The sequence below is a fragment of the Crocuta crocuta genome, unplaced genomic scaffold, assembly GCF_008692635.1.
Source record: "Crocuta crocuta isolate KB4526 unplaced genomic scaffold, BGI_CrCroc_1.0 scaffold296, whole genome shotgun sequence".
NCBI classification, from domain to species: Eukaryota; Metazoa; Chordata; class Mammalia; order Carnivora; family Hyaenidae; genus Crocuta; species Crocuta crocuta.
Genome location: NW_027530504.1, coordinates 256,535 through 280,759, shown reverse-complemented (window position 1 = coordinate 280,759; position 24,225 = coordinate 256,535). Strand labels below are relative to the sequence as shown.

Sequence of the window (24,225 nt, the reverse complement as noted above, 5' to 3'; positions counted from 1 at the left end):
CAGGTGTGAGGTCGGGGCCACGCCGCCAGCGCAGGGGCTGCCCGGGGTGCCCGCCCCTGCCCGAGCCACACTTGCTTTTTCTATCAAAATAAATACATAGACTTAAAAAAAAAACCTGGCAGTACTGAAATCCTCTCCTTTTTCCCGTCAACAGTTTTGGGGAGCAGTTTCTCGTGCAACCCCCTGTGCACATTTTCACTTTCCCCCATTTTTTCTCTCCCTCTAGCCACTCTTCCCACGGCCAGGGCTCCCTCCCCACGCAGAGCCTGGGGCTCCCCTCCCCCCAGACCAGCCCTGCGCGTCCGTCTTCCACGGGTCGTTTATTCTGTCTGTAAACGTGCGGCTTTGTTCTCTAAGACGATCCGTCAATTTCGTGGGTGTTCAGAGTGATTTGAGGTCCAGCTGTTTGGGGGGTGGAGAGGCGAGCTCAGGTTGCCCTACCTCCCTGCCAACTTAACCCTCCCCCCACCGCTCATTATTTCTTTAAATACATTTATTAAGNAGCCCGACGCGGGGCTCGAACCCACGAACCGCGAGATCATGACCTGAGCCGAGGTCGGCCGCTTCACCGACTGAGCCCTCCAGGCGCCCCTGGATAACTTACATTGTTTTATCTTCAGGTTCACCAGGTCTTTTCTCTGTCCTTTCCATTCTGTTATTGAGCCCATCCATTGAATTTTTAAATATTAGTTATTATATGTTTCAATTCTAAAATTTCTATTTGGGGGGTGGCTGGGTGGCTCAGTCGGTTAAGCCTCCGACTCTTGATCTCAGCACAGGTCTTGGTCTCGGGGTCGTGAGTTCAAGCCCCTGCATTGGGCTCCATGCTGGGTGTGAAGCCTACTTAAAAGAAATTAAAATTTTCATTTGGTTCTTCTTTATATCTATTTCTTTGAGATTTTAATTTTTTTTTAATTCGATTTAATCACGTTCATGCTTGCTTTAAAATTCTTGTCAGGGAATTCCACGATGTGTCATTTTGGTGTTAGCATCTGTTGACTGTCATTGGTCATTTAAGAAGAGATTTCCTTGGTTCTTGGTATGATAAGTGATTTTTAAATACTGTGTTGTAAGACTGTGGGTCTTATTTAAATCTTCCGTTTTAGCAAACTTCCTCCGGCACCCTGCCGGAAAAGGGGAGACACTGTCTTATTCCTGGCGGATGGGGGAGGTAGCCCAGGTTCCCTACTTGCCATCCACACCCTGGGGCGTCCTTGCCCACACGCTCCCCACATGGCCTCCACATGACCTTCACTGTGGTGGCGAGGCCACATTACTGCTGCATGGTGGGGAGGGGTTTGGGCCTCCACTCCCTTGGCGTCTGGTGCTGCTGGGCGCGATGACCACCTTGACTCCCCACTTGATCTTTTCTTATGTCACCCAAGCGAGGGGAGTCGTTGCATTTGGGCGAGGGTGCAGTCTGGGTTTCCCATTTGGCTTTTGCTTATGGGAGGGGGAGGGGCTGGGTTTTCTGCCTGGTGCTTGTGGGGGGGGAGGCAGTTACTTGCCTGAAGGTTTTCTGGTTCACTAGGCTGCCTTGGTCATTTGGCTGGAGAGAGAGACTTTTGGGAGGTTCCTCCAACCTGCTCGCATCAGCGTTGTTGAGGTTCTGTCTGCTCCAGCACCTAGTCTGTAGCGTGCGAGGCGAGTAGACCCCAGAGAACTCCCCACTTGTTCCTCCGGCTCCACAGTCCTTAGCCGCCTTCTCTCCACCCTCCTGAGTCTCCTCATGTTTGTTTTACATAGAAAGTCCCGCAGTTAAGGGATCTGTGCTTAGCAGGAGAAATAGGAAAGAGTGTGTCTATTCCATTGTGTGTGTGTATGTGTGTGTGTGTGTTTAAGTTTTTACTTTAATCATGTGGTGCTCATCACCACAAGTGCTCACCTTAATCCCCATCACCTATTTCACCCCCACCTCCCCTCTGGTAACCATCAGTTTGTTCTCTATAGTTAAGAGGCTGTTTCTTCATTTTTCTCTCTCTCTTTCCCTTTGCTCATTTGTTTTGCTTCTTAAATTTCACACAAGTGAAGTCATGTGGTATTTGTCTTTCTCTGACCTCTTTCCCTTAGCATTATACTGTCTAGCTCCATCTATGTTGTTGAAAATGTCAAGACATCATTCTTTTTATGGCTGAGTAATATTCCATTACACACACACACACACACACACACACACTCACTCTCACTCACTCACATATACACCACTTCTTCCTTATCCAGTCTTCAGTCGATGGACACTTAGGATATTTCCATAATTTGGCTATTGTAGATAATGCTGTTATAAACATCAGAGTGTATGTACGCCTTTGAATTAGTATTATCACATTCTTTGGGTAAATACCTAGTTTTTAATTTTTAATTCCCACCAAAAGTGCAAGTTGGTTCCCTGTTCTCTACATCCTTGCCAACACTTGTTGTTGTGTTTTTGACTTTAGCCGTTCTGACAGGTGAGAGGTGATACCTCATTGCAATTTTGATTTGCATTTCCTTGATGATAAATGATGATGAACATCTTTTCATGTGTCCGTTGGCCATCTGGATGTCTTCTTTGGAGGAATGTCTGTTCATGTCTTCTGCCCATTTTGAACTGGATTATTTGTCTTTTTGTGTGTTGAGTTGTGTAAGTTCTTTATATATTTTGGATACTAACCCTTTATTGGATATGTCATTTATAAATGTCTTTTCCCATTCCATAGGTTGCCTTTTAGTTTTGTCGATTGTTTCCTTTGTTATGTAGAGCTTTTTATTTTGATGTAGTCCCAGTAGTTTATTTTTGCCTTTGTTTCCCTTGCGCCAGGAGACATACCTAGAAAAAAGTTGCTACGGCTGATGTCAAAGAAGCTACTGCCTGTGTTCTCTTCAAGGATTTTTATGGTTTCAAGTCTCACATTTAGGTCTTTACTCAATTTTGGACTTGTTTTTTTGTATGGTGTGAGAAAGTGGTCCAGTTTTGTTCTTTTGCATATTGCTGCCCAGTTTTCCCAACACCATTTGTTGAAGAGACTGTTTTTTTCCCTTGGATATTCCTTCCTGCTTTGTTAAAGATAAATTCATCATATAATTGTGGGTTTACTTCTGGGTTTTCTGTTCTGGTCTCTTGATCTTTGTGTCTGTTTTTGTGCCAGAATGTACTGTTTTGATTACTACAAGTTTGTACGCTAACTTGAAGTCCGGAATTGTGATCCCTCCAGCTTTGCTTTTCTTTTTCAAGATTGCTTTGGCTCTTCAGGGTCTTTTGTGGTTCCTTACAGATTTTAGAATTGGTTGTTCTAGTTATGTGGAAAATGCTGGTAGTATTTTGATAGGGATTGCATTAAATGTGTGGATTGCTTTGTGTAGTGTGGACATGTTAACAATATTTTTTCTTCCAATTCATGAGCATGGAATGTCTTTCCATTTCTTTGTCATCTTGAATGTCTTTCATCAGTGTTTTGTAGTTTTCAGAGTACAAGGCTTTCACCTCTTTGGCTAAGTTTATTCTTAGTTATTATCTTTGGTGCAATTGTAAAGAGGATTGTTTTCTTTCTTTCTTTCTTTCTTTTAATGTTTTATTTCTAAGAGAGAGAGAGAGAAAGACAACATGAGCAGGGGAGGGTCAGAGAGAGAGGGAGTCACAGACTGAAACAGGCTCCAGGCTCTGAGCCGGCAGTCAGCACAGAGCCCGACGCGGGGCTCGAACCCACGAACCACGAGATCATGACCTAAGCAAAAGTCGGATGCTTAACCGACTAAGCCACCCAGGTGCCCTAAGAGGATTGTTTTCTTAATTTCTCTTTCTGCTGATTCATTATTAGTGTGTATGAATGCAACGGATTTCTGCACGTTGATTTTGCATCCTGCAACTTTACTGAATTTATCAGTTCCAGCAGTTTTTTTGGTGGAGTCTTTTGGGTATTTTTATATACAGTATCATGTCATCTGCAAATAGTGAAAGTTTTACTTCTTCCTTACCCGTTTGGATGCCTTTTATTTCTTCTTGTTGTCTGATTGCTGGGGCTGGATTTCCAGTACTGTGTTGAATAAAAGTGGTGAGAGTGGACATCCTGTCTTCTTCCTGACCTTAAAGAAAAGGCTCTGAGTTTTTCACCATTGAGAATGATATTAGCTGTTGGTTTTTCATACAAGGCCTTTATTATATTGAGGTAGGTCCCCTCTAAACCTAATTCCTTTAGTTTTTGTTTGTCTGAGAAACTCTTTATCTGTCCTTCTATTCTGAATGATAGACTTGCTGGATAGAGTGTCCTTGGCTGCAGACTTTTCCCTTTCAGCACTTTGAAGATATCCTGCCAGTCCCTTCTGGCCAGCAGAGTTTCTGCTGAAAAGTTTGCTGATAGCCTTATGGGGTTTCCCTTGTATGTGACTGTTTTCTTTTGCTGCTTTACATTTTTTCTTTATCACTACTTTTTGTTGTTTGTATTACTATGTGTCAAGGTGTGGACCTCCTTGGGTTAAATTTTTTGGGGGGTGTCTATGCTTCCTGGATCTGAGTATCTGTTTCCTTTTCCAGATTAGGGAAGTGTTTAGCTATTATTTCTTCAAGTAAATTTTCTTAAGACTTTTTTTTAATGTTTGTTTATTTTTGAAGGAGAGAGAGAGACCGAGCATGAGTGGGAGAGGAGCAGAGAGAGAGGGAGACACAGAATCCAAAGCAAGCTCAAAGCCCTGAGCTGTTAGCACAGAGCCCAACACTGGGCTGGAACTCAAAAACTGTGAGATCATGACCTGAGCCCAAGTCGGACGTTTAACTGACTGAGCCACCCAGGTGGCCCTTCAAATAAATTTTCTGACCCCTTTTCTCTCTTCTTCTTCTTCTTATGGGATCCCTATATTTTATTTAAAAAATGTTTTTGGGAGCGTGAATTGGGGAGGGTAGAGAGAGAGTGAGAGAGAGAATCTTAAGCAGGCTCCATGCCTAGTGTTGAGCCTGACATGGAGCTTGGTCTCGTGACAGTGAGATCATTACTTGAGCCAAAATTGAGAGTTGGACGCTTAGTCAACTAAGCCACCCAAGCGCCTCCTTCTGGGATTCCTATAATATGAAGGTTATTATGCTTGATGGAGTCACTGAGTTTCCTACAACTATTCTCAATTTGCATAATTTTTGTCATCTCATTTGCTCCTCTTGGGTACTTTCCATTACTGTCTTCCAGGTCATTAAGTCATTCCTCTGCTTCATCTAGCCTGCTATTTATTCCATCAAGTATATTTGAAATTTCATTTATTGTGTTCATCTCTGATTGATTCTTTTACTTTACATTACCTTTTACTTTGCAGCATCTCCATGCATTCTGTCTACAGTTTTTGGTTGCATTCACTGGGTGATGCAAGGTGGGATGTGCTTACTCCATTTAGCCGAATTTTAAAGTTCATCTTGACCACTTAAAATGTTTCTTCTTGGGGCGCCTGGGTGGCTTAGTCGGTTAAGCGTCCGACTTTCGCTTAGGTCATGATCTCGCGGTTCGTGGGTTCCAGCCCCGCGTCGGGCTCTGTGCTGACTGCCGGCTCAGAGCCTGGAGCCTGTTTCAGTCTGTGACTCCCTCTCTCTCTGCCCCCCCACCCCCGCTCACGCTGTCTCTCTCTCTCTCTCCTAGAAATAAATAAAACATTAAAAAAAAATTTCTCTTAAAAAAAATAAAATAAAATGTTTCTTCTTTATTATTGTTTTATAGATGTTCTTTTTATATTCTGCATACAAGTCCTTTATCAGATGTTTATGCATATACATATTTNTTCATCTCTGATTGATTCTTTTACTTTACATTACCTTTTACTTTGCAGCATCTCCATGCATTCTGTCTACAGTTTTTGGTTGCATTCACTGGGTGATGCAAGGTGGGATGTGCTTACTCCATTTAGCCGAATTTTAAAGTTCATCTTGACCACTTAAAATGTTTCTTCTTGGGGCGCCTGGGTGGCTTAGTCGGTTAAGCGTCCGACTTTCGCTTAGGTCATGATCTCGCGGTTCGTGGGTTCCAGCCCCGCGTCGGGCTCTGTGCTGACTGCCGGCTCAGAGCCTGGAGCCTGTTTCAGTCTGTGACTCCCTCTCTCTCTGCCCCCCCACCCCCGCTCACGCTGTCTCTCTCTCTCTCTCCTAGAAATAAATAAAACATTAAAAAAAAATTTCTCTTAAAAAAATAAAATAAAATGTTTCTTCTTTATTATTGTTTTATAGATGTTCTTTTTATATTCTGCATACAAGTCCTTTATCAGATGTTTATGCATATACATATTTTATGTATGTTGGCTTTATTTGACAAAGTCCATTTTATCAACTTTGGCTGTTGTACTTAGTGCTTTTTTGTGTCCTGTCAAAGAAATCCCACATTCGTGAAGATTCTCTCCTATGTCGTCTTCTAGAAGATGTGTAATTTTAGTTTTTATATTTAGGTGTATGGTTCATCTAGAATTAATTGCATTATCCTGTCCATGAAAATTATATATTTCTCAAATTAGATTTTCTTTAATTTCTCTCCGCAGTATTTTGTAGTTTTCATTGTGTACAGGTCTTACACATCTTTTATAGCATTTCTTTCTAAGCATTTAATGTTTTTAGGGTATTATAGGTGACATCTTAAAATTATTCATTGCCAGTAAATTGAAATATGATAGATTTGACCTTGATGATACTCCTTTTCATACATGTAACCAAAACAATATATTTAGTTTTGATGTATCTGATCATTTTAAAAGTTTTTTTTTTTTAATGTTTTTATTTATTTCTAGGAGAGAGAGAGAGAGAGAGAGAGAGACAGCGTGAGCAGGGGAGGGTCAGAGAGAGAGGGAGACACAGACTCTGAAACAGGCTCCAGGCTCTGAGCTGGCAGTCAGCACAGAGCCCGACGCGGGGCTCGAACCCACGAACCGTGAGATCATGACCCAAGCGAAAGTCGGACGCTCAACCAACTAAGCCACCCAGGCGCCCCTATGTATCTGATCATTTTAATATCTTATGCCTTTGTACAACCAGTTTTGCTAGTAGTACCTTTTACCGTAGATATGTATTTTTTTATTTTTACTATGAGCTCACATTTAATCGCACTTTCTCTGTGGAGATTCTTTGAGGCCTAGGTTAAACATGGATTTCTCTGGGTTTCTTGATTACTTCTACCAGGTACCTGGGAGCATACCAGCCCAAGATTAATTAAAAGTAAAATTTCAGTTTCTGTGTAAAGTAAGTAGTTCACTTGGAGTATGAATTTGGATCATCCACTTGCATAAGGGTTAACCTTTGATGATAAAATCTTAGCACCAAGGCTAAAACGTGCAAGATTCTCTGTTTTCTGTCCCTCCTTTCCATCTCCTTCTCCACGCCCCTTTAAGACCCCAGACCTCTGAGCCTTTCTTCACCTGGCACCTTTCTCCTGGACTCCCAGGTGATATGCCAAAGGTGAGCCCATGCCAGCCCCCAGATGCATGTCTGGGGAATATGGATCCCTTTCCTAAAAACCACTTATCTCCACCTTTGCTGCACCTCGCCTTGGACTTGGAAGTAAAACCACAGGTCTGCAAAGTGCACGTGGCCTGTCTTCATGACACTCAGTTTGGGAGGAGGAAATTGTGACTTAATACTTATTAAGCCTTTGTCTTGTGTCAGCCGCCATCTTGGGGCGTTCACATATGTCACTTAATCCTGGCAGGGAAGGCTCTTCCATCAGTATTTTGTGATAGAGGAAATCCAGGTCACCGGGGCTGCAGGTGACAACTGTGGCATTAGGATTTGAGCCCCCGTGGGAGTCTTCCCTAAAGGGGTGGCAGAGTGACTGTCACTGTAACTGGCGGTCTGCCCCTCCCTCTCTCCTAGCGGCTGTGCATCCCCGTGTACTGCAAGTACCAGTTCTTTAAGAGTCCAGTTCACAGAACGGAGGGGAAGCCCCATGGAACACACATCTGCTTCCAGGACATCAACGTCATCTTCCTTGGGACGATGCAGCTCAGTGACCTGAGGGAATATCTGGAGGGGCCCCCCATGGTTGTGGAAGTTCACGACAGGGACCGCAAGGTGGAGGAGTTTTCCCGGAAGCCCGCCCTGTTTGGGGATGACCCCTTGGATTCATACTTCAACCTCCAGGCCCTCCTCTCCCCGGAGGAGACCGAGAACAACCCCTTCGAATCCCAGAACAAGACGTGGGACCCTTACGGGGTTGCCAAGGTCAGCTTTGCCGACCTTCTCCTTGGCCACAAGTACTTGAACTTGGTTGTCCCCATCCACAGGTGTGAGCCCAAGGCCACACACCACAGCCGGGACGGCAGGAGGAGGAAGGCTGGGGGGTTTTGGGTCCCCACAGACGGCTTCCAGCGCAACCCAATGCCTGTGGGCAACTACCTGGAGGCTGACTCCCAGCTCAAGCTGCGGGTGGACATCGCCGTGCCGCTGCGGGTCCGAGCCGAAGCCCCCGACCCAGGACTCACAGGCACCCTGTTTGGCTGCATCATTTTCGTGTTTGACTCCCGGAAGCTCTCCCTCCTCTACAGCCTGCTGGAGGACATCACCTCGATCAACGCCGAGGCCCTTGATCTGGACTCCTGCCCCGCTGGGAACGTCCAGAAGGTTCTGTCTGCCTTTAAGATGCGCCTGGGGAGCCAGGAAAGGCAGGACCTGGATGTGCTCACTGGCTTCCACCTGATGGATGACAAGATCCACCTCTTCATTCTGGAAGGTTTGGCTGACCGAGGCCTGAGGCGGCTGTGGGACAGCCATCAGAGCCGGTGAGTGGCTGGTCTCATGTTTCGTGTAAAAGGCATTGTATCTGGACGCTGAGTGGGTGGGGAAATCTTTTGAAGCCAGGCTCAGGTTCCGTATCCTCGTCTGTGGGAAGGATATGTTCATTCAGTTCCTCTTGGGTTTATCATAAAGCAAAAGAAAATGGGTCTGCCTTCAGACTTCTGAGGGGCCTACTTGGCTAACAGGGAGAGGAATGTTCTATGTGGCCCTAAGATGGACACCACAGGGAAACAGATTTCAACTCAGCCTAAGGAAGACCTATCTGATGATTTTGAGGCTGCGAAGCTGCCTCGGCTGCAGAAGGTTCCCTTCTCAGATGGCCTTCAGGAGTCCCTGGGGGCTGCTCAGGGGGGATATTGTAGAGGCAGTTAAAGTGCCCGATTCCGGGCTAGAGCAGGTGGCCCCATATGGTCCTTCCATTCTTTAGTTTTGGCTTCACGGACACTTCTCTTTTCCTTTCATAACTGGCAAGTATCCTACTTTGGGTTCAAGGGACTTCCCTTTTTCAGTCTGGGAAAACCCTCCATCTGTCTTTGGAGTTCAGATGCCCAGGACCCGGATGCTGGCAATGGCAGGTAGCCCTGAGGTTGAGTCCCTCCATCTGGGAGGGGAGAGCGGCCCCGCAGGGACCTTTCTCTGTGGAGGAGCTGGCATTATGTCTCGTTATCTGCCCAGGAGAACTGGAAACCTTCGTCCACACAAAAACTTGTACAAGAATATCCACAGCAGCAGTATTTATAATAGTCAAACAACCCAAAAGTGTCACAACCAATGAGCAAGATATGTTCATACACATGAGTAATATTCAGCCATGAAAAAGGAATGAAGTCCTGACATACGTACTTCAACGTGGGTGAACCTTGAAAACATACCAAGTAAAAGAAGCCAGGCCATAGAAGCCCACATGTTGTATGATTCTGTTTATGCGAAATGTCTAGAACAGCCAAATCCATAGAGACAGAAGATGAGTGGTTCCCAAGGTCTCAGGGGAGAGATGAGGGAGAAGTGAGGAGTGACCAATAATAGCTACAGTTTCTTTGGGGGGTGATTAGGATTTTCTAGAATTAATGTTTGTGATTGCACAACATGGTTAATATACTAAAAGCCATTGAATTGTTACAATTGAAAAGGGTAGACTTACAGTGTGCAGTAAAGAATCCGGCCTTGCCTTAAACGTCTGGCCTTTGCCCTTGGCTTCTGGGAGGTGATATATGTCATTCCTAGCATAAGAGTCTTTGTTGAAGGTGGGGGCTGACCACACCAGCTCTTAGGATGGGACCAGCCTCACCTGATAATCATGGGAGAGAGGCTGGCCACGTCAGATGCACCAACGGTGACATTTACGACTGGGGCTTTGGTCTTACAGTGTCGGTTGATCTGGAGACTGAGATTGCCCGGTGGGCAATCAAGCAATTAATCGGTCATGCCGCAGTAACGGAGCCCAGATAAGAACTCTACCGGCTGGGCTCGGGGGGACTTCTCTCTGCAAATTGTCCCTCATCAGTGTCATAAGGGTAATATATCCGGATTCCATGAGGAAAGAGCAGTGGAAGCTTGGTGTTTGGAACCACCCTGAACCCTGCCCTTTGTGTCTCTTCCTCTGGCTGATTGTCTGTAATAAGCTGTGAGTGTGAGTGTAACAGCTTTCAATAAGTTCTGTGAGTCCTTGTAGCAAATTGATGAAACTGAGGGTGGTATTAGGAACCCCCTGACCTTCAGTTGGTATCAGAAATCAGGGCAGTTTGGGAGACTAGGACTTTGTGCTTTGGCTAAGTCAAGGGGGATGATATGCCACTGTATCTCAATGAAAAGTTTTTTCCCAGTAGGAGAAATAATATAAAGTATGTTCATGGACTCCAGTTAAATTAAGCTACAAATAAAAAAATCATTAACTGTGAAAAAATTTCACATGCTTGGAAATGAACAAATACTTCCAAGTAACCCATGAGTCAAAAGAGAAACTGTAATAGAAATTAGACATTATTGAATTGAACAATAATGAAAAGAGTATATTATCTAAATTTGAGGGGTGTCGTTATTTAGAAGAAACTTTATAGACTTAAATACTTATATTAGAAAAGAAGAAAGGCTGAAAATGATTGATAGATGTTGCAGACATTGAAATAAGTGTTTTAAACTATGTCAATAAATGTAAATATGTATAAGAAATTCCAAATAATATAAACATATTTTCAGATAAGATAGTTTAATGAGGTTTCTGGACACAAAAGTTAATGTAAAAATCTATTGAATTTCTGAATACCATCTACATACAAAAATTATTTTTTAAAAAGTTAACACTTTTAAGTATCATAAAAATATGAAATTCACATGAATAAATTCAACAAAAAGGAGTGGAAGACCTCTATCATTGAATATTATGGAACTTTTGAAACAAACATTAAGAAAACCAAAATAAGTGAAGAGACATACCATGTTCATGGATTTGAACACTTAATATTATAGAGGTGTCAGTTATCCCCAAACTGGATATACAGATTCAATGCAATCTCAATTTAAAAATACCACTTTTTAAAAAGTATGAAACTTGAAAAGCTGATTTAAGAGTTTACATCAGCATGCCCAGAATACACTCTTGAATAAGAACGAGATGGGAGAACTTGCTCTACTAGATATCAGGGCTCATTATAAAACAAGCAGATGGGGGCGCCTGAGTGGCTCAGTTGGCTTAAGCGACCAACTCTTGGTTTCGGCTCAGGTCATGATCTCACGGTTCGTGACAGTGCAGAGCCTGCTTCGGATTCTCTCTGCCCCTTCTCTGCTCATGTTCTCTCTCTCAAAATAAACAAACATTACATATTAAAAAAGAAAAATATCTCTTGTGGACAGAAAAACAGTGAGGAAAGGAGAAAGTTTTCAAAAAAGGGAGACACAGAACCTGAAACGGGCTCCAGGCTCTGAGCTGTCAGCACAGAGGCGGATGCGGGGCTCGAACTCACAAACCAGGAGATCGTGACCTGAGCCGAAGTCGGACGCTTATCTGACTGAGCCCCCCGGGCGCCCCTTACATTTTCATTTTGAAATACTTCTAGATTCACAGGAAGTTTAAAGAATGCCCCAGAGATCTCACATCCCCATTTTGCACAATGGTTACACCTTAGCTGACTATCATACAACGTCTACACTGGGCCACTGACAGCAGTGCTGTGTGTGTCGTCTGTACCACAAATTTGTATGACGCCCACGCGAATGAAGGCCCGGAACTGGGGTGTCCTCGCGGAGCTCCCCTGCGTGCCACGGATCGACAGTCATGCCCGCCCTCTCCCCCCCTCCTCTTTGCCATCTTAATTTTGTCATAGGTGCATCATCTTGCATATTAATGGCATCACACGGCGTATGACCTTAGGAGACTGGATTTCCTCCCCTCAGTATAAAGTGCTAGGATCTATCCCAGCTTTTGTATCTATCGGTAGCTCATTCCTGTTTGTTGCGGAATTTTTCGTGAAATGGGTGCACCGCAGTTTAACCCTCCGTCTATTGAAAGACATTTTGGTTTTTCCCGGTTTCGACTTTCAGAAACGCCCGATAATGTACAGGCTTTTATGCGGACATATGTTTTCTTTTCTTTTTAATTGAATTATAGTTGGCTTACAGTATGATATTAGCTCCAGGCGTACGGGACAGTGATTTGATGCTTTTACACACTGCACAACGTTCACCTTGGTAGATCGAAACACCATCGGCCACCTACAAAGTCATTACGGTATTATTGACACGATCCCATGACTTATTTATTTTATGACTAGAAGTTTGTAGCTCTTAATCCCCATCACCTATTTCACCCATTCCTCCCCAGTTCCCAGCCCCAGAAGCCACCGGTTTCCTCTCTGTACCCAGTGAATGTCTTGTTGTGTTCGCTCCTTCTGGTTTTTAGATTTCACTGTCTTTCTCTGTCTGACTCCCTTCACTGAGCATAATCCCCATTGGGGTCACTCATGTTGTTGCTCATAGCAAGATCTCTTTCTTTTTTATGGTTGAGTAATGTTTCATTGTATATATTTATACCACATCTTCGTTTTTTAAACACTTATTTAGGGGCACCTGGGGGGCTCAGTCGGTTCAGCATCCGACTTCGGCTCAGGTCATGATCTCACGGTGCGTGGGTTCGAGCCCCACGTCGGGCTCTGTGCTGACAGCTCAGCGGCTGGGGCTGCTCCAGATTCTGTGTCTCCCTCTCTCTCTGACCCTCCCCTGCTCACACTGTCTCTCTCTCTCTCTCAGAAATAAATAAAACATTAACAAAAATTTTTTTAAATTTAAAATTCCATTAAAAAATCCATTATTTAAATTCAAGTTAGTTAACAGATTACAGTGTAGTACTGATTTCGGGAGCAGAGCCCAGTGATTCATCACTTACCTGTAACACCCAGTGCTCCTCACAACAAGAGGCCGCCTCTGTGCCCATCCCCCATTTAACCCGTNTTGTGTTGACAAGTTAGTTTGCAAGGTGACAATGACCGTCTACACCTGTGTGATATATTCCTGTATTTAAACAGCTGACTCTAAATAAAAATTATTACAACATGTATGAAGATGAAGAAGCTGAACTTGACTATGCTAATTCTGACCTCTTAACACTTCGGGTTTTAATTACGTTTAAAATTTTAAAAAGTCAAATAGAGGGGGAAGAGAGAAGATGGCAGACTGGGAAAATCCTGAGCTCCTTCCCTCCCACAGACACATGAAGGCTGTACCTACATCAAGAGCAACTCTCTCTGACAACAGCCTTAAAACCAGTAGAACGGCTATTCCACAGCTCAAGACATGAAAAAGGACAGGAAGGGCAAAGAGATGGTCTGGATGGGAATCACACCACCGGTGTGATGACACACCAGTGAGAGGGATAATACAGTCTCTGAGTTAACACTTGAAGAGTGAGGAATTCAAACCCCACATTACACATCCCCTACTCTGGGAATCTGCACCAGGAACATGAGTCCCACCCCCAACATGTGTAACATCTGGTTTTAAAAATCAGGAGCACTTCCCAACAAGTGCCGTCCTCGATGCCCATCACCCGTTTTACCCTCTTCCCCACCCCCCCCCAGTTTGTTCTCTGTATTTAAGAATCTCTTATGGTTTGCCTCCCTCTCTGTTTTTATCTTATTTTTCCACCCCTTCCCCATGGTCATCTGGTGTGTTTCTTAAATTCCACATATGGGTGAAATCATGTTCTGGTCTTTCTCTGCCTGACTTACTCCCTTGGCGTAATGCTCTCCAGTTGCATCTACGTTGTAGTCAACGGCAAGATTTCATTCTTTTTCATCGCTGAGTAATACTCCACTGTACACGTGCACCACATCTTTAGCCGTTCATCCCTCGATGCACATTTGGGCTCTGCATGACTTGGCCACTGTCGACAGCGCTGCTGTAAACATTGGGGTGCATGCGCCCCTTCGAATCAGCATCCTTACACCCTTTGGATAAATAGTAGAGCAGCTGCTGGGTCGTAGGGTGGTTGTATTTAAAAATTTTGAGGAACCCCCATACTGTTTTCTACAGTGGCCGCACCCGTTTGCATTCCCACCAACGGTGCCCGAGCTTCCCCTTTCCTCCACGCCCTCCATCACCAACACTTACTTCCTGTGCTTTTGATACTGGCCGTCCTGACCGGCGTGAGGTGCGCTCTCACTGTGGCTTCGGTTTGCATTTCCCCGGTGACGAGCGATGCTGAGCACATTTTCATGTGTCTGTTAGCCATCTGCACGTGTCCTTCAAGAAATGTCTATTCAGGGGCGCCTGGGTGGCTCAGTCGGTTAAGCGTCCGACTTTCGCTCGGGTCATGATCTCGCGGTTCGTGGGTTCGAGCCCCGCGTCGGACTCTGTGCTGACTGCCGGCTTGGAGCCTGGAGTCTGTTTCAGTCTGTGACTCCCTCTCTCTCTGATTCTCCCCTGCTCACACTGTCTCTCTCTCTCTCTCTCTCCTAGAAATAAATAAAAAAACATTAAAAAATTAAAAAAAAAAGAAATGTGTATTCAGCTTCTCCTCCCCCATTCAGTAGGTTGCCTTTTCTGTTGGCTTCCTTCACTGTGCAGCAGCTTGTCAGTTCGATGTAGTCCCATTTGTTTATTTTTGCTTGTGCCCTTGACTGAGGAGATATAACCAGAAAAAAAAAATTACTTAGACCAATGTCCAAGAACTCACTGCCTCTGTTTTCTTCTATGAGTTTAAAAAAAATGTTTGTTTAGAGAGAGAGATAAAATGAATGGGGAAGGGACAGAGAGAGAGAGAGAGAGAGGGAGAATCCCACGCAGGCTCTACGCTGTCAGCACAGAGCCCAATGCGGGACTTGAACTCATGAGCCGTGAGATCAAGAGTTGGACACTTAACCACCTGAAACACCCAGAAGCCCATCTTCTAGGAGTTTTATGGTTTCATTTAGGTCTTTAATCCATTTCAGTTTGTGCGGGTGGAAGGAAGTGGTCCCGTCTGATTCTTTTGCGTGTCGGGGTCTAGTCGTCACGGCCCCGTTGGTGAAGACACCGTGTGCCCGTTGCGTATTCCTGCCTCCTTTGTCGCGTCCTAATGAACCGCATAACCCTCGGTTCTTTCTGGGCTCTCTGTCCTGTCCCGCCGGCCGGAGAGCGTGTCGGTGCCACGGCGTCACTGCAGCTTTCTGGTACCACTTGAATCTGGAAATGGGATGCCTCCAGTGTGGTTTTTCCTTTTCCAGATTTCTTTGGCTATTTGGAGTATTAGTGGCTTCAGACACAGTGTAGGACGGTTCTGGCTCTGAACAGCGCTGGTGGCGGTGTGACACGGACTGCATTAAATCTGTGGATTGCTTTGGGCAGTATAGATATTTTAATGATATTTGTTCTTTAAAAAAATTTTTTTTTTAAAATGTTTATTATCTAGAGAGAGAGCGAGACAGAGCGTGAGCAGGGGAGGGCCAGAGAAAGAGGGAGACACAGAATCCGAAGCAGCTCCAGGCTCCGACCAACACGGGGCTCGGACTCATGGGCTGTGAGGTCGGATACTCAGGGACTGAGCCCCCAGGCGCCTCACAGTATTTGTTCATCTAATCCGTGTGCGTGGAAGGTCTTTCCGTTTGCTCGTGTCATCCTGACTTTCTTCCTTTCCAGTCAGTGCTGCTCTGTGTGGGACTGGGGCCCGCAGTTGTCATGCGGGTCAGAGTGGCCACCCCCCTGCCTTGTTTCCGGTCGTCGGTGGAAGACGTCAGTCTTTTTTTTTTTTTTTAATGTTTTATTTATTTCTAGGAGAGAGAGAGAGACAGCGTGAGCAGGGGAGGGTCAGAGAGAGAGTGAGTCACAGACTCTGAAACAGGCTCCAGGCTCTGAGCTGGCAGTCAGCACAGAGCCCGACGCGGGGCTCGAACCCACGAACCGCGAGATCATGACCTAAGCGAAAGTCGGACGCTCAACCGACTGAGCCCCCCAGGCGCCCCAGGAAGACGTCAGTCTTTCCCCACGACACATACGATGTTAGTATAGGTTTTTCGTCCTGCGTCAGTTGGAGGAAGTTCCACTCTGTTTCTAATCTTCTGAGAATTTCCTAATTTGCTGGTTCACGCAATTCACAAAAGTGCGTTCCAGGTAGATTAAAACCCATTGGGAATAATTACAGACTCATGATAAGTTGCAAAAATAATACCGGGTGGTGCCTGCCCCCAGTGTCTACCCCTCCGGGGGTGCGGCCGCCCCAGGGAGGCCTTACTGGGGGGCACGTGCAGCTACCTGGACCACAGTTACCCGGTCTACGCAGATTTCACCAGGAACCATAAATCTGTGTTTGAAAAGCAAAGCTATAAAGCTTTTAGATGATACGGGACAAAGAAAGATTTCTTTGTAAAAATGTTCGTTTATTGTGAGAGAGAGGGCAGAGGGCACAGGCGGGGCGCGGAGAGGCGCGGGGAGCATCTCCCCAGCGGGCTGGTCGCTGTCAGGCCGGGGGACCCTGAGATCACGGCCTGAGCCGAGGTCGAGAGTCGGCGGTTTGACCGACGAGCCACCGGGCGCCCCCGCTCGTGTGTTTTCCACACGCACAGAGGGGGAGGGGAGGCCCGCGGCAGNGGGGACCCGAGCCAGGCCCGCACGGTTGTCTCTACCAAGTGCACGTTTTGTTGGCTTCCTGACCTCGCGTCCCGGAAGCCGTGGTCAGAAAGGCAGCCTCCGAACGCCTAGATCTGAGACGCGCGCAGGCCTATCCGTGCGCCCCGGGTGCGCTGGTGCTCCCGGAAGACGTCCTCCGCGCAGGCAGGTCGGGAGCATCGGCTTAGCTAGGTCGGGAGCACCCGCGCCGGTAGGTAGGGAGCACCGGCTCAGGTAGGTCGGGAGCACCCGCGCCGGTAGGTAGGGAGCACCGGCTCAGGTAGGCCGGGAGCACTCGCGCCGNCCGGTGCCCCCACCTTGAGAGGGAGACGGGCCGTGAGCGGGGCGCCCTCTGCGTTCCAGGGTCTACGACATCTGCTACCGCAGCGCCGGACTCCGGGAGGCGGTCGCCAGGGACCTGCTGCCCTCCTCCGCCGGGGTCTCGGACCTGAGCCAGCAGCTGGGGCGGCCCATTTCGCACGGAGACCTCACAGACGGGAAGCCGGTGGCCTCGCCCGCTCACCCCGCCCCCAGCCTGGAGGCCTCCCCGGGGCGGAAATCCGCGCTCGCTCCGGAGATCCCGGCCCCCCAGAAGGCNCCCCCCCCCCGGGTGCGGGGTCACGGCGCGGTCCAGGTGGGCGCCCCCCCTCCCACGTCCGGGCTCCCAGGCCTTCGCCCTGCCTGGGCTGTCCAGTCACCTGGGGGGGACCCTGGGCAGGCTGGGTGAGAGGTGCTGGGCTGGGCTGAAGCGGGTGGAAGTGCCCGCGCCCTCAGGCACCCGTCCCCGTCCCCCCTGGAAGGGAAAGGGGACCCAGAGTTCACCTTGAAGGCCGGGAGCTGAGGGAAACCTCCCGCCTCCGCAGCCCCCGAGAAGGCTCCAAGCACTGCCCTCCGAGGTGTGACCTGTTGTCCACTCGCGGTCTAGTGTGAGAGCACCCCCTCCCCCCCCAAGTCTCCAGTGAAAGAAAATGTCAGAAAGAAGTTTGTAAGCTTTGCGAGCGGATGTTGTTTAGGAAAACAGCTGTTTTCCCCATTTGTGTTCAGGGTTTTCCTTGTTTCAAAAGAACCAGCTCTTGAATTCATCCATCGGCTTTTTCCTGTTTTTCTATTTTCTAATTAACTTCTGCGGTTATCTTTTATGATATTTTAAAACTTTTTCTCTTGTTTCTAGCTTTTTAAATTTTTTTTATGACTGAAGTATGATTGGCCCACGGTGAGTGACTGCAGTTGCCATGTGTCACCAGACAACATTATTACAACATTATTGACCACATTCCCCCGCCGTAGTGTGAATCTCTGTGGCTTATTTGTTTTCTAATTGGGGGTTTGTATCTCTTCATCCCCTTACCTATTTCACCATCCTCTACCCGCATCCCCTCTGGCAACTACCAGTTTGGTTTCTGTATTGAAGAGACTATTTGTTTTTTGTTTGTTCATTTGCTTTATTTCTTAGAGTCTACGTATAACTGAAATCATCCGTTATTTGTCTCTCTCTGATTTATTTTACTTCGCGTTATACTCTCTAGCCCCATCCATGTTCTTGCAAATGGCAACGTCTCATTCTTTTTTATGGCTTAGTAATATTCCATCGTGCGTATATACACCACGTCTCCTTGTCCATTAGCCAATTGATGGACACTTGGGCTGTTTCCCGATCTTGCCTATTGTAAATAACGCTGCAGTCAACATAGATTTCCATGTACCTTTTCAAATTAGTGTTTTCATTTTCTTTGAGTGAATACCCAGTAGTGGATTTACTGGATCATATGGTAGTTCTATTTTTAATTTTTGGAGGCATCTCCGTACTGTTTTCCACAGTGGCTGCACTTCCCAGCTTCTTGAGTTGACTGTTTCATTCATTTTTATTCATCCTTGTTTAATAAGGAAGGCTACGCATTTTCCTCTGTATACATCCTTGGCCACATTCCATAACGTGTTGTATGTACTGTATGCTCTGGTTATTTGCCTTAAATTTCTTAGAAATTACAAAACAAGTCCTAGATACAGTCCTATAAAAAAGTCAGACCGCTGAGTATTAGCAGTCTTCCCTTACCCCGTTATTCTACCTTCTCAAGGCACTTACACACGTACACACATGCACACACACATTCAAGTGTACAAATGTTTCACATTCATTTATGGGTTAATACTGTTTTGTTGATGTCATTTAACACAGGGTCTTGGAGATTTTATAAAAATATGGCTGTACAGAATTTGGTAATATGTTTGTACAATTTACTTGACACAGCCTGTATTGAAACCACCTGGAATTATTGTTCCAGATTTTTAGAAAATTGTTTCTGTTATCTTAGTTGTTGCTAATTTCAAATGGCCTTAAGTAGCTCAGCCAGGCTATTATCAATAATTGAAACCCAACCATAATTTTTCTGCTTTTGCTCTAAAATATAATTTACAAACCATAAAATGTAATCATTGTAAGTATATATGTCAATAATTTGCAAGTAAACTTAGGGGTCTGTACAACCAACACCATCCGGTGTGAGAACATTTCCTTCCCCGTAAATCTGTTCCCTGTCCCTGTTTGAAGTTGATCCCTGTTTCCCACCTCAGTCCCAGGTAAGCACGGATCTGCTTTTTGTCTCTACAGATTTGCCTTTTCTAGACATTTCATGTACCCAGACTTAGACAACATGTGACCTTTTGTGTCTGGCTTCTTTCACGGAGTATATTTCTGGGGTTCATCCATGTTGCAGAATGTATCAATAGTTCCTTTTTAAAACTGCTGGATAGTATTCCATTGATTGGATGTATCACATCAAAAAATTGTTTAATGTTTATTTTGAGAGAGAGAGAGCGAGCGAGCAAGCAGGGAGGGGCAGAGAGAGAGAGAGAGAGACAGAATCCCAAGCAGGCTCTGTGCTGTCAGCGTGGAGCCCAATGTGGGGCTCGAACTCACGAACTGTGAGATCATGACCTGAGCTGAGCTGAAATCAAGAGTCAGACGCTTAACCAACTGAGCCACCCAGCCACCCCTTGGATATCTCTGAATGTACTTATTAATGATTTCTGTATCTCTGGTAACTATTCATATATTTTACACATTTTAAAATCAGGTTGTCTTCTTGTTGAGTTGTGAGATCTTTATTCTGGATGTAGTTGCTTAGTTAGAACTCTGATTTGCAAACATTTTTCGGTATGTGTGGCTTGCCTCTTTACATTCTCAACCATGTGAGGAAAAACTTGAAGTGTGAAGGCTTTTAATTTTGAGGAATTCCAATTTATTGTCTTTCTCTTATTGATCATGTTTTCGGTGACATAGCTTGGAGCCCTGCCTGACCCAAGCCCGCAAAGATTTTCTTCTGTGCCTTCTTCTAGGGAATTTGGAGTTTTGTTTTACTCTTAGACCTTTAAAGCATCTTTATCAATTTTTGTGTGTATATGTATGACGTAAGATAAGGTTCTAAATTCATCTTTTTTGCATGTGGATATTGTCTTCGCACCGCTTTTCAAAAAGATCAACTGTCCCGCCATCAAATTGCTTTGGCACCTTTACCAAGAATTCGTTGATCAGAAATGTAGGGGTTTATTTCTAGGCTCTGTTACATTCCGCTGACTTAGATGCCTATTCCTGCATGAGCCCATTATCCTGATTTCTATAGCTTTACAAGCAGTTTTGAAATTGGGTTGTATAAGTCTTCTTTTTCAAAATTGTTAGAGCTCTTTGGGTCCTTTGTAGTTCTGTATAATTTTACGATCACCTTGCCAATTTATTAAAAAAGAAAACTTGTAGGGATTTTCATAAGGCTTGTACTGAATGTATAGATCAGTTTTGGGGAGAATTTCCATACCGACAGTTTTGGGGCTGGTAATTCATGAGCATGGAATGTCTAGACATCTTTCGGGTCTTCTGTAATACCCTTCAGTAAGTTTTGTCACTGTCATGCACGCCTCTGACGCCTGATGAAATTCATGCCGTCATGAACTGAATTATTATTTTTTTAAATATATTTTTATTTATTTCTAAGAGAGAGAGAGAGACAGCGTGAGCAGGGAAGGGTCAGAGAGAGAGAGGGAGTCACAGACTGAAACAGGCTCCAGGCTCCGAGCTGGCAGTCAGCACAGAGCCCGACGCGGGGCTCGAACCCACGAACCGCGAGATCATGACCTAAGCGAAAGTCGGATGCCCAACCGACTAAGCCACCCAGGCGCCCCTGAATTATTTAAGTTTTGAATGGTTGCAAGAACAGAGAAATACAGTTGGCGTTTGCATATTGATTTCAAATCCTGAAATCTTTTGAAATTGGATCATGTCATCCCTGGATAAAGATCACTTTACTTGTCCTTCCCGATCTGGACACCCTTCCTTCCTGCGTTAGTCTATGCAGACGGTCGTACAGAACCCTGCAGCGTGGATGGCTTAACCGTCAGAACTTGCTCTTCTCACAGTCCTGGAGGCTGGGAAGTCAAGGTCGGTGTGCGGGTCTCAGGCCTCTTCTCTTGGCTTGCAGGTGGCTGCATCTCACTGTGTGCGCTTTCCTTTTTTTCTTTTATGTTTATTTTTGAGAGACAGAGCACAGGTCGGGGAGGGGCAGAGAGAGAGGGAGACACAGAATCCGAAGCAGGCTCCAGGCTCTGAGCTGTCAGCACAGAGCCTGACACGGGGCTCGAACCCACGAACGGCGAGATCTTGACCTGAGCCGAAGTCGGACGCTTAACCGACTGAGTCACCCAGGCGCCCCAATACTGTATATAATCTTACGCAGTTTTAATTTTTGCTCAGTATTAATGAGATTCAACCATGTTTATGTGTTGAAGTGTGGGAATATACCACAAGTTGTTAATGGGCATGTGTACTCTTTTGTTTTATAATTTCAGGGCATCTGGGGGGGCTCAGTCGGTTAAGCGTCCGACTTCGGCTCAGGTCATGATCTCACGGTTCGTGGGTTTGAGCCCCGTGTCGGGCTCTGTGCTGACAGCTCAGAGCCTGGAGCTGCTTCAGATTCTGTGTCTCCCTCTCTCTCTGACCCTCCCCTGCTCACGCTCTGTCTCTCTCTCTCTCTCTCAGAAACAAATAAAACATTAAAAAATAAGTAAACATTAAAAAGTAAGCAAGATAATTGCAAACATATTTTAAACATATCTTCTAAAAAGATACGCAAGAGTTTTTTGAGATATAGACTTAGGATTAGAATTGCTGAGTTGTACTTCGGCTTGCCTGGGTCATATTTTATTGTCCAAAATGTTTATACCATTATATACCTGCTAACCATGCAGGACTTTCTATTTTCCTACTTCCTCGCTCACGTCTGTTAGAGTCAGACTTCAATTATTGCTCATCTGATCATAATAGCATCTCATGAATGTTTTCATTTGCATTAGTGCAGTTGAATATATTTTCATAAATTTGGTAATTTCTTTTATAAATTTGTTCTTTCAAACTCTTGGTTTTAATGTTCTCAGTGGTAACAATGGCGTTTTATAAACGTTGCAAAGATCTTTTGGTGCCCGACTTGTCTTTTTGCTCTCTTACTGGTGTCTTTTAATGGACAAAAAGAAATGGAAAAATTTCCATTTCTTCCTTCATGGCTTAAATTTTTTGCCTTATTTAAAATCTTTTCCCACCCCAAAGTCATACAACTATTCTGTGCTTTCTTCTAAAAAGATGTAAATTTTTGTTCATCATATTTAAATGTTGAATCCACGAGGAATTTATTTTTTGGACGAGGGTAGGAATCTAATTTCATTTCTTCCACGTGATCAACGGTACCAGCACTTTGCTTAAATGCCCACCCTTTCCCGAATGGTTTATATTGCCCATTCTGCCACGTCAAGTTGCTCTTCATTCATGAGCTTGTGGGTAATTGAGATCTTTATTGAAATTGCATTTACGAATGCATTATTTTCTTCGAAGAACCAATCTCTCTCTTGCTTTTTTGATTCCATATTGTACACTTATTTTCTGTTTCATTGATTTCTGTCCTTATTCCTTACTTTCTCTGGCTCGAATTTGTTCTGCTTTTTCTAATTTCTTCAGATAGATGGTTTGATAATTTTCAGACATGCATCATTTTATTATAATAATGTGTTCATCTTGGCTAAAAATTTCCTATGAATATTAAGTGTATCCCCCACGATTTTATATATCATATAAAACATATCAGTTAAACATATCTTCTACTTTCCGTTTTCATTTGTTGTTTGATCAGTGGATTAGCTAAGGGTATAATGTGTAATTCCCCAATACTTTAGGCTTTTTGTCACCTCTGTTTGTTATTCAGTTCTATGCATTGCTAGCAGGGAATATGTTCTGTATGATTTCTATCCTTTGTTGATATTTTACAATCCATCATAGGTCAGTTCTGGAAAGTGTTCGAGTACTTGAGGAAAAAAATACACCCTGCAGTTGTGGGTAGCGTTCCAAATACCTCAACTTTGTTTTACTTTACAAATCTGCATCGTGTTCCTTAGTTACTAGGGGAGTCTGTTAAACAATCTCCAAATCTGATGATGGGCTTGTTTCTTTCCCCTCTCCCGGTTTTGTTTTGTATCGGTCCGCTTACATTTTAGATATACACAAATTTAGGCCTGCATTATCCTGTTGATTTGGTTTTTATAAATATGATAGGTCTCTTTGTCTCTGGTAATACTTTTTCGAGTAAATACAGTAAAATGCATCTATCTTAAGTGTATAGCCTCATTGATTTTGATCTAGGCACATACCTGCGAAACCCTTACACAGACCAGGGTGTAGGAGGATTCGGTCGCCCCCGGGGGGGCCACGCCTCTTCCCAACTAACTGTGGTCTTGAATCTATCATCACAGAGTACGTTTGCCTGCTATTTGTTGCACCTTATACAGTGGAACCACACAGCATGTGTTCTCGCACTGGCTTCTTTTGCTCCACATATATATTTATAAAGATTGGTCTTTCACATGCATACTTGTTGCTGTGCAGTTTTCCGTTATGCGTCTGGCACAACTGTTTATTCTCCTACTGATTTACATCTGTGTTCTTTTCCAGGGTGTTCCGGGTGGGGAGGCTATTATGGCTAAAGTTGCTGCGCTGGTTTTGTGCAGAGCCTGTTGGACCCACTTGTTCATCTCCTTGGGCGTATACCCAGGAGTAACTTTACTGGGTCATGGCTGGGCCTGCTTTCACGTTTACTTGCCACGTTTCCGAAGCGGCTGTGCCACTTCACGCTGCCGCCGGCAAACGCGGGACGCGGTGTTGCGTTTGTGCCGCGGTGTTGCAGACGCTTGAGCTCGTCCATGTCTGTGGCCCTCCCACTCTGGTCAGGGGTACCGGTGTCGCGCTGTCACTTCACTGTGCCTTTCCCCGATGCGCAGCAACGTCAGCACCTAACCGCACCTCGTATCGGCTGTTTGTAGATTTCCTTTCGTGACGTGCCTGTTCAAATGCATTTTTTCTCCAGGGCATCTGGCTTTTTTTTTTTTTTTTTTTTTAAATT

General features: G+C 45.1%; 1 protein-coding gene across 1 annotated transcript in view; it reads left to right on the top strand.

The window, feature by feature from the left end:
- The window catches only part of CFAP92 (cilia and flagella associated protein 92 (putative)), a 49,454-nt gene that overhangs the window by 23,212 nt on the left and 2,017 nt on the right, over positions 1-24,225 (top strand). The window contains exon 10 of the mRNA XM_077766848.1: positions 7,802-8,706. Within this exon, the coding sequence (XP_077622974.1) occupies positions 7,802-8,706 (905 nt within the window). The remainder of the gene's footprint in view (positions 1-7,801; positions 8,707-24,225) is intronic.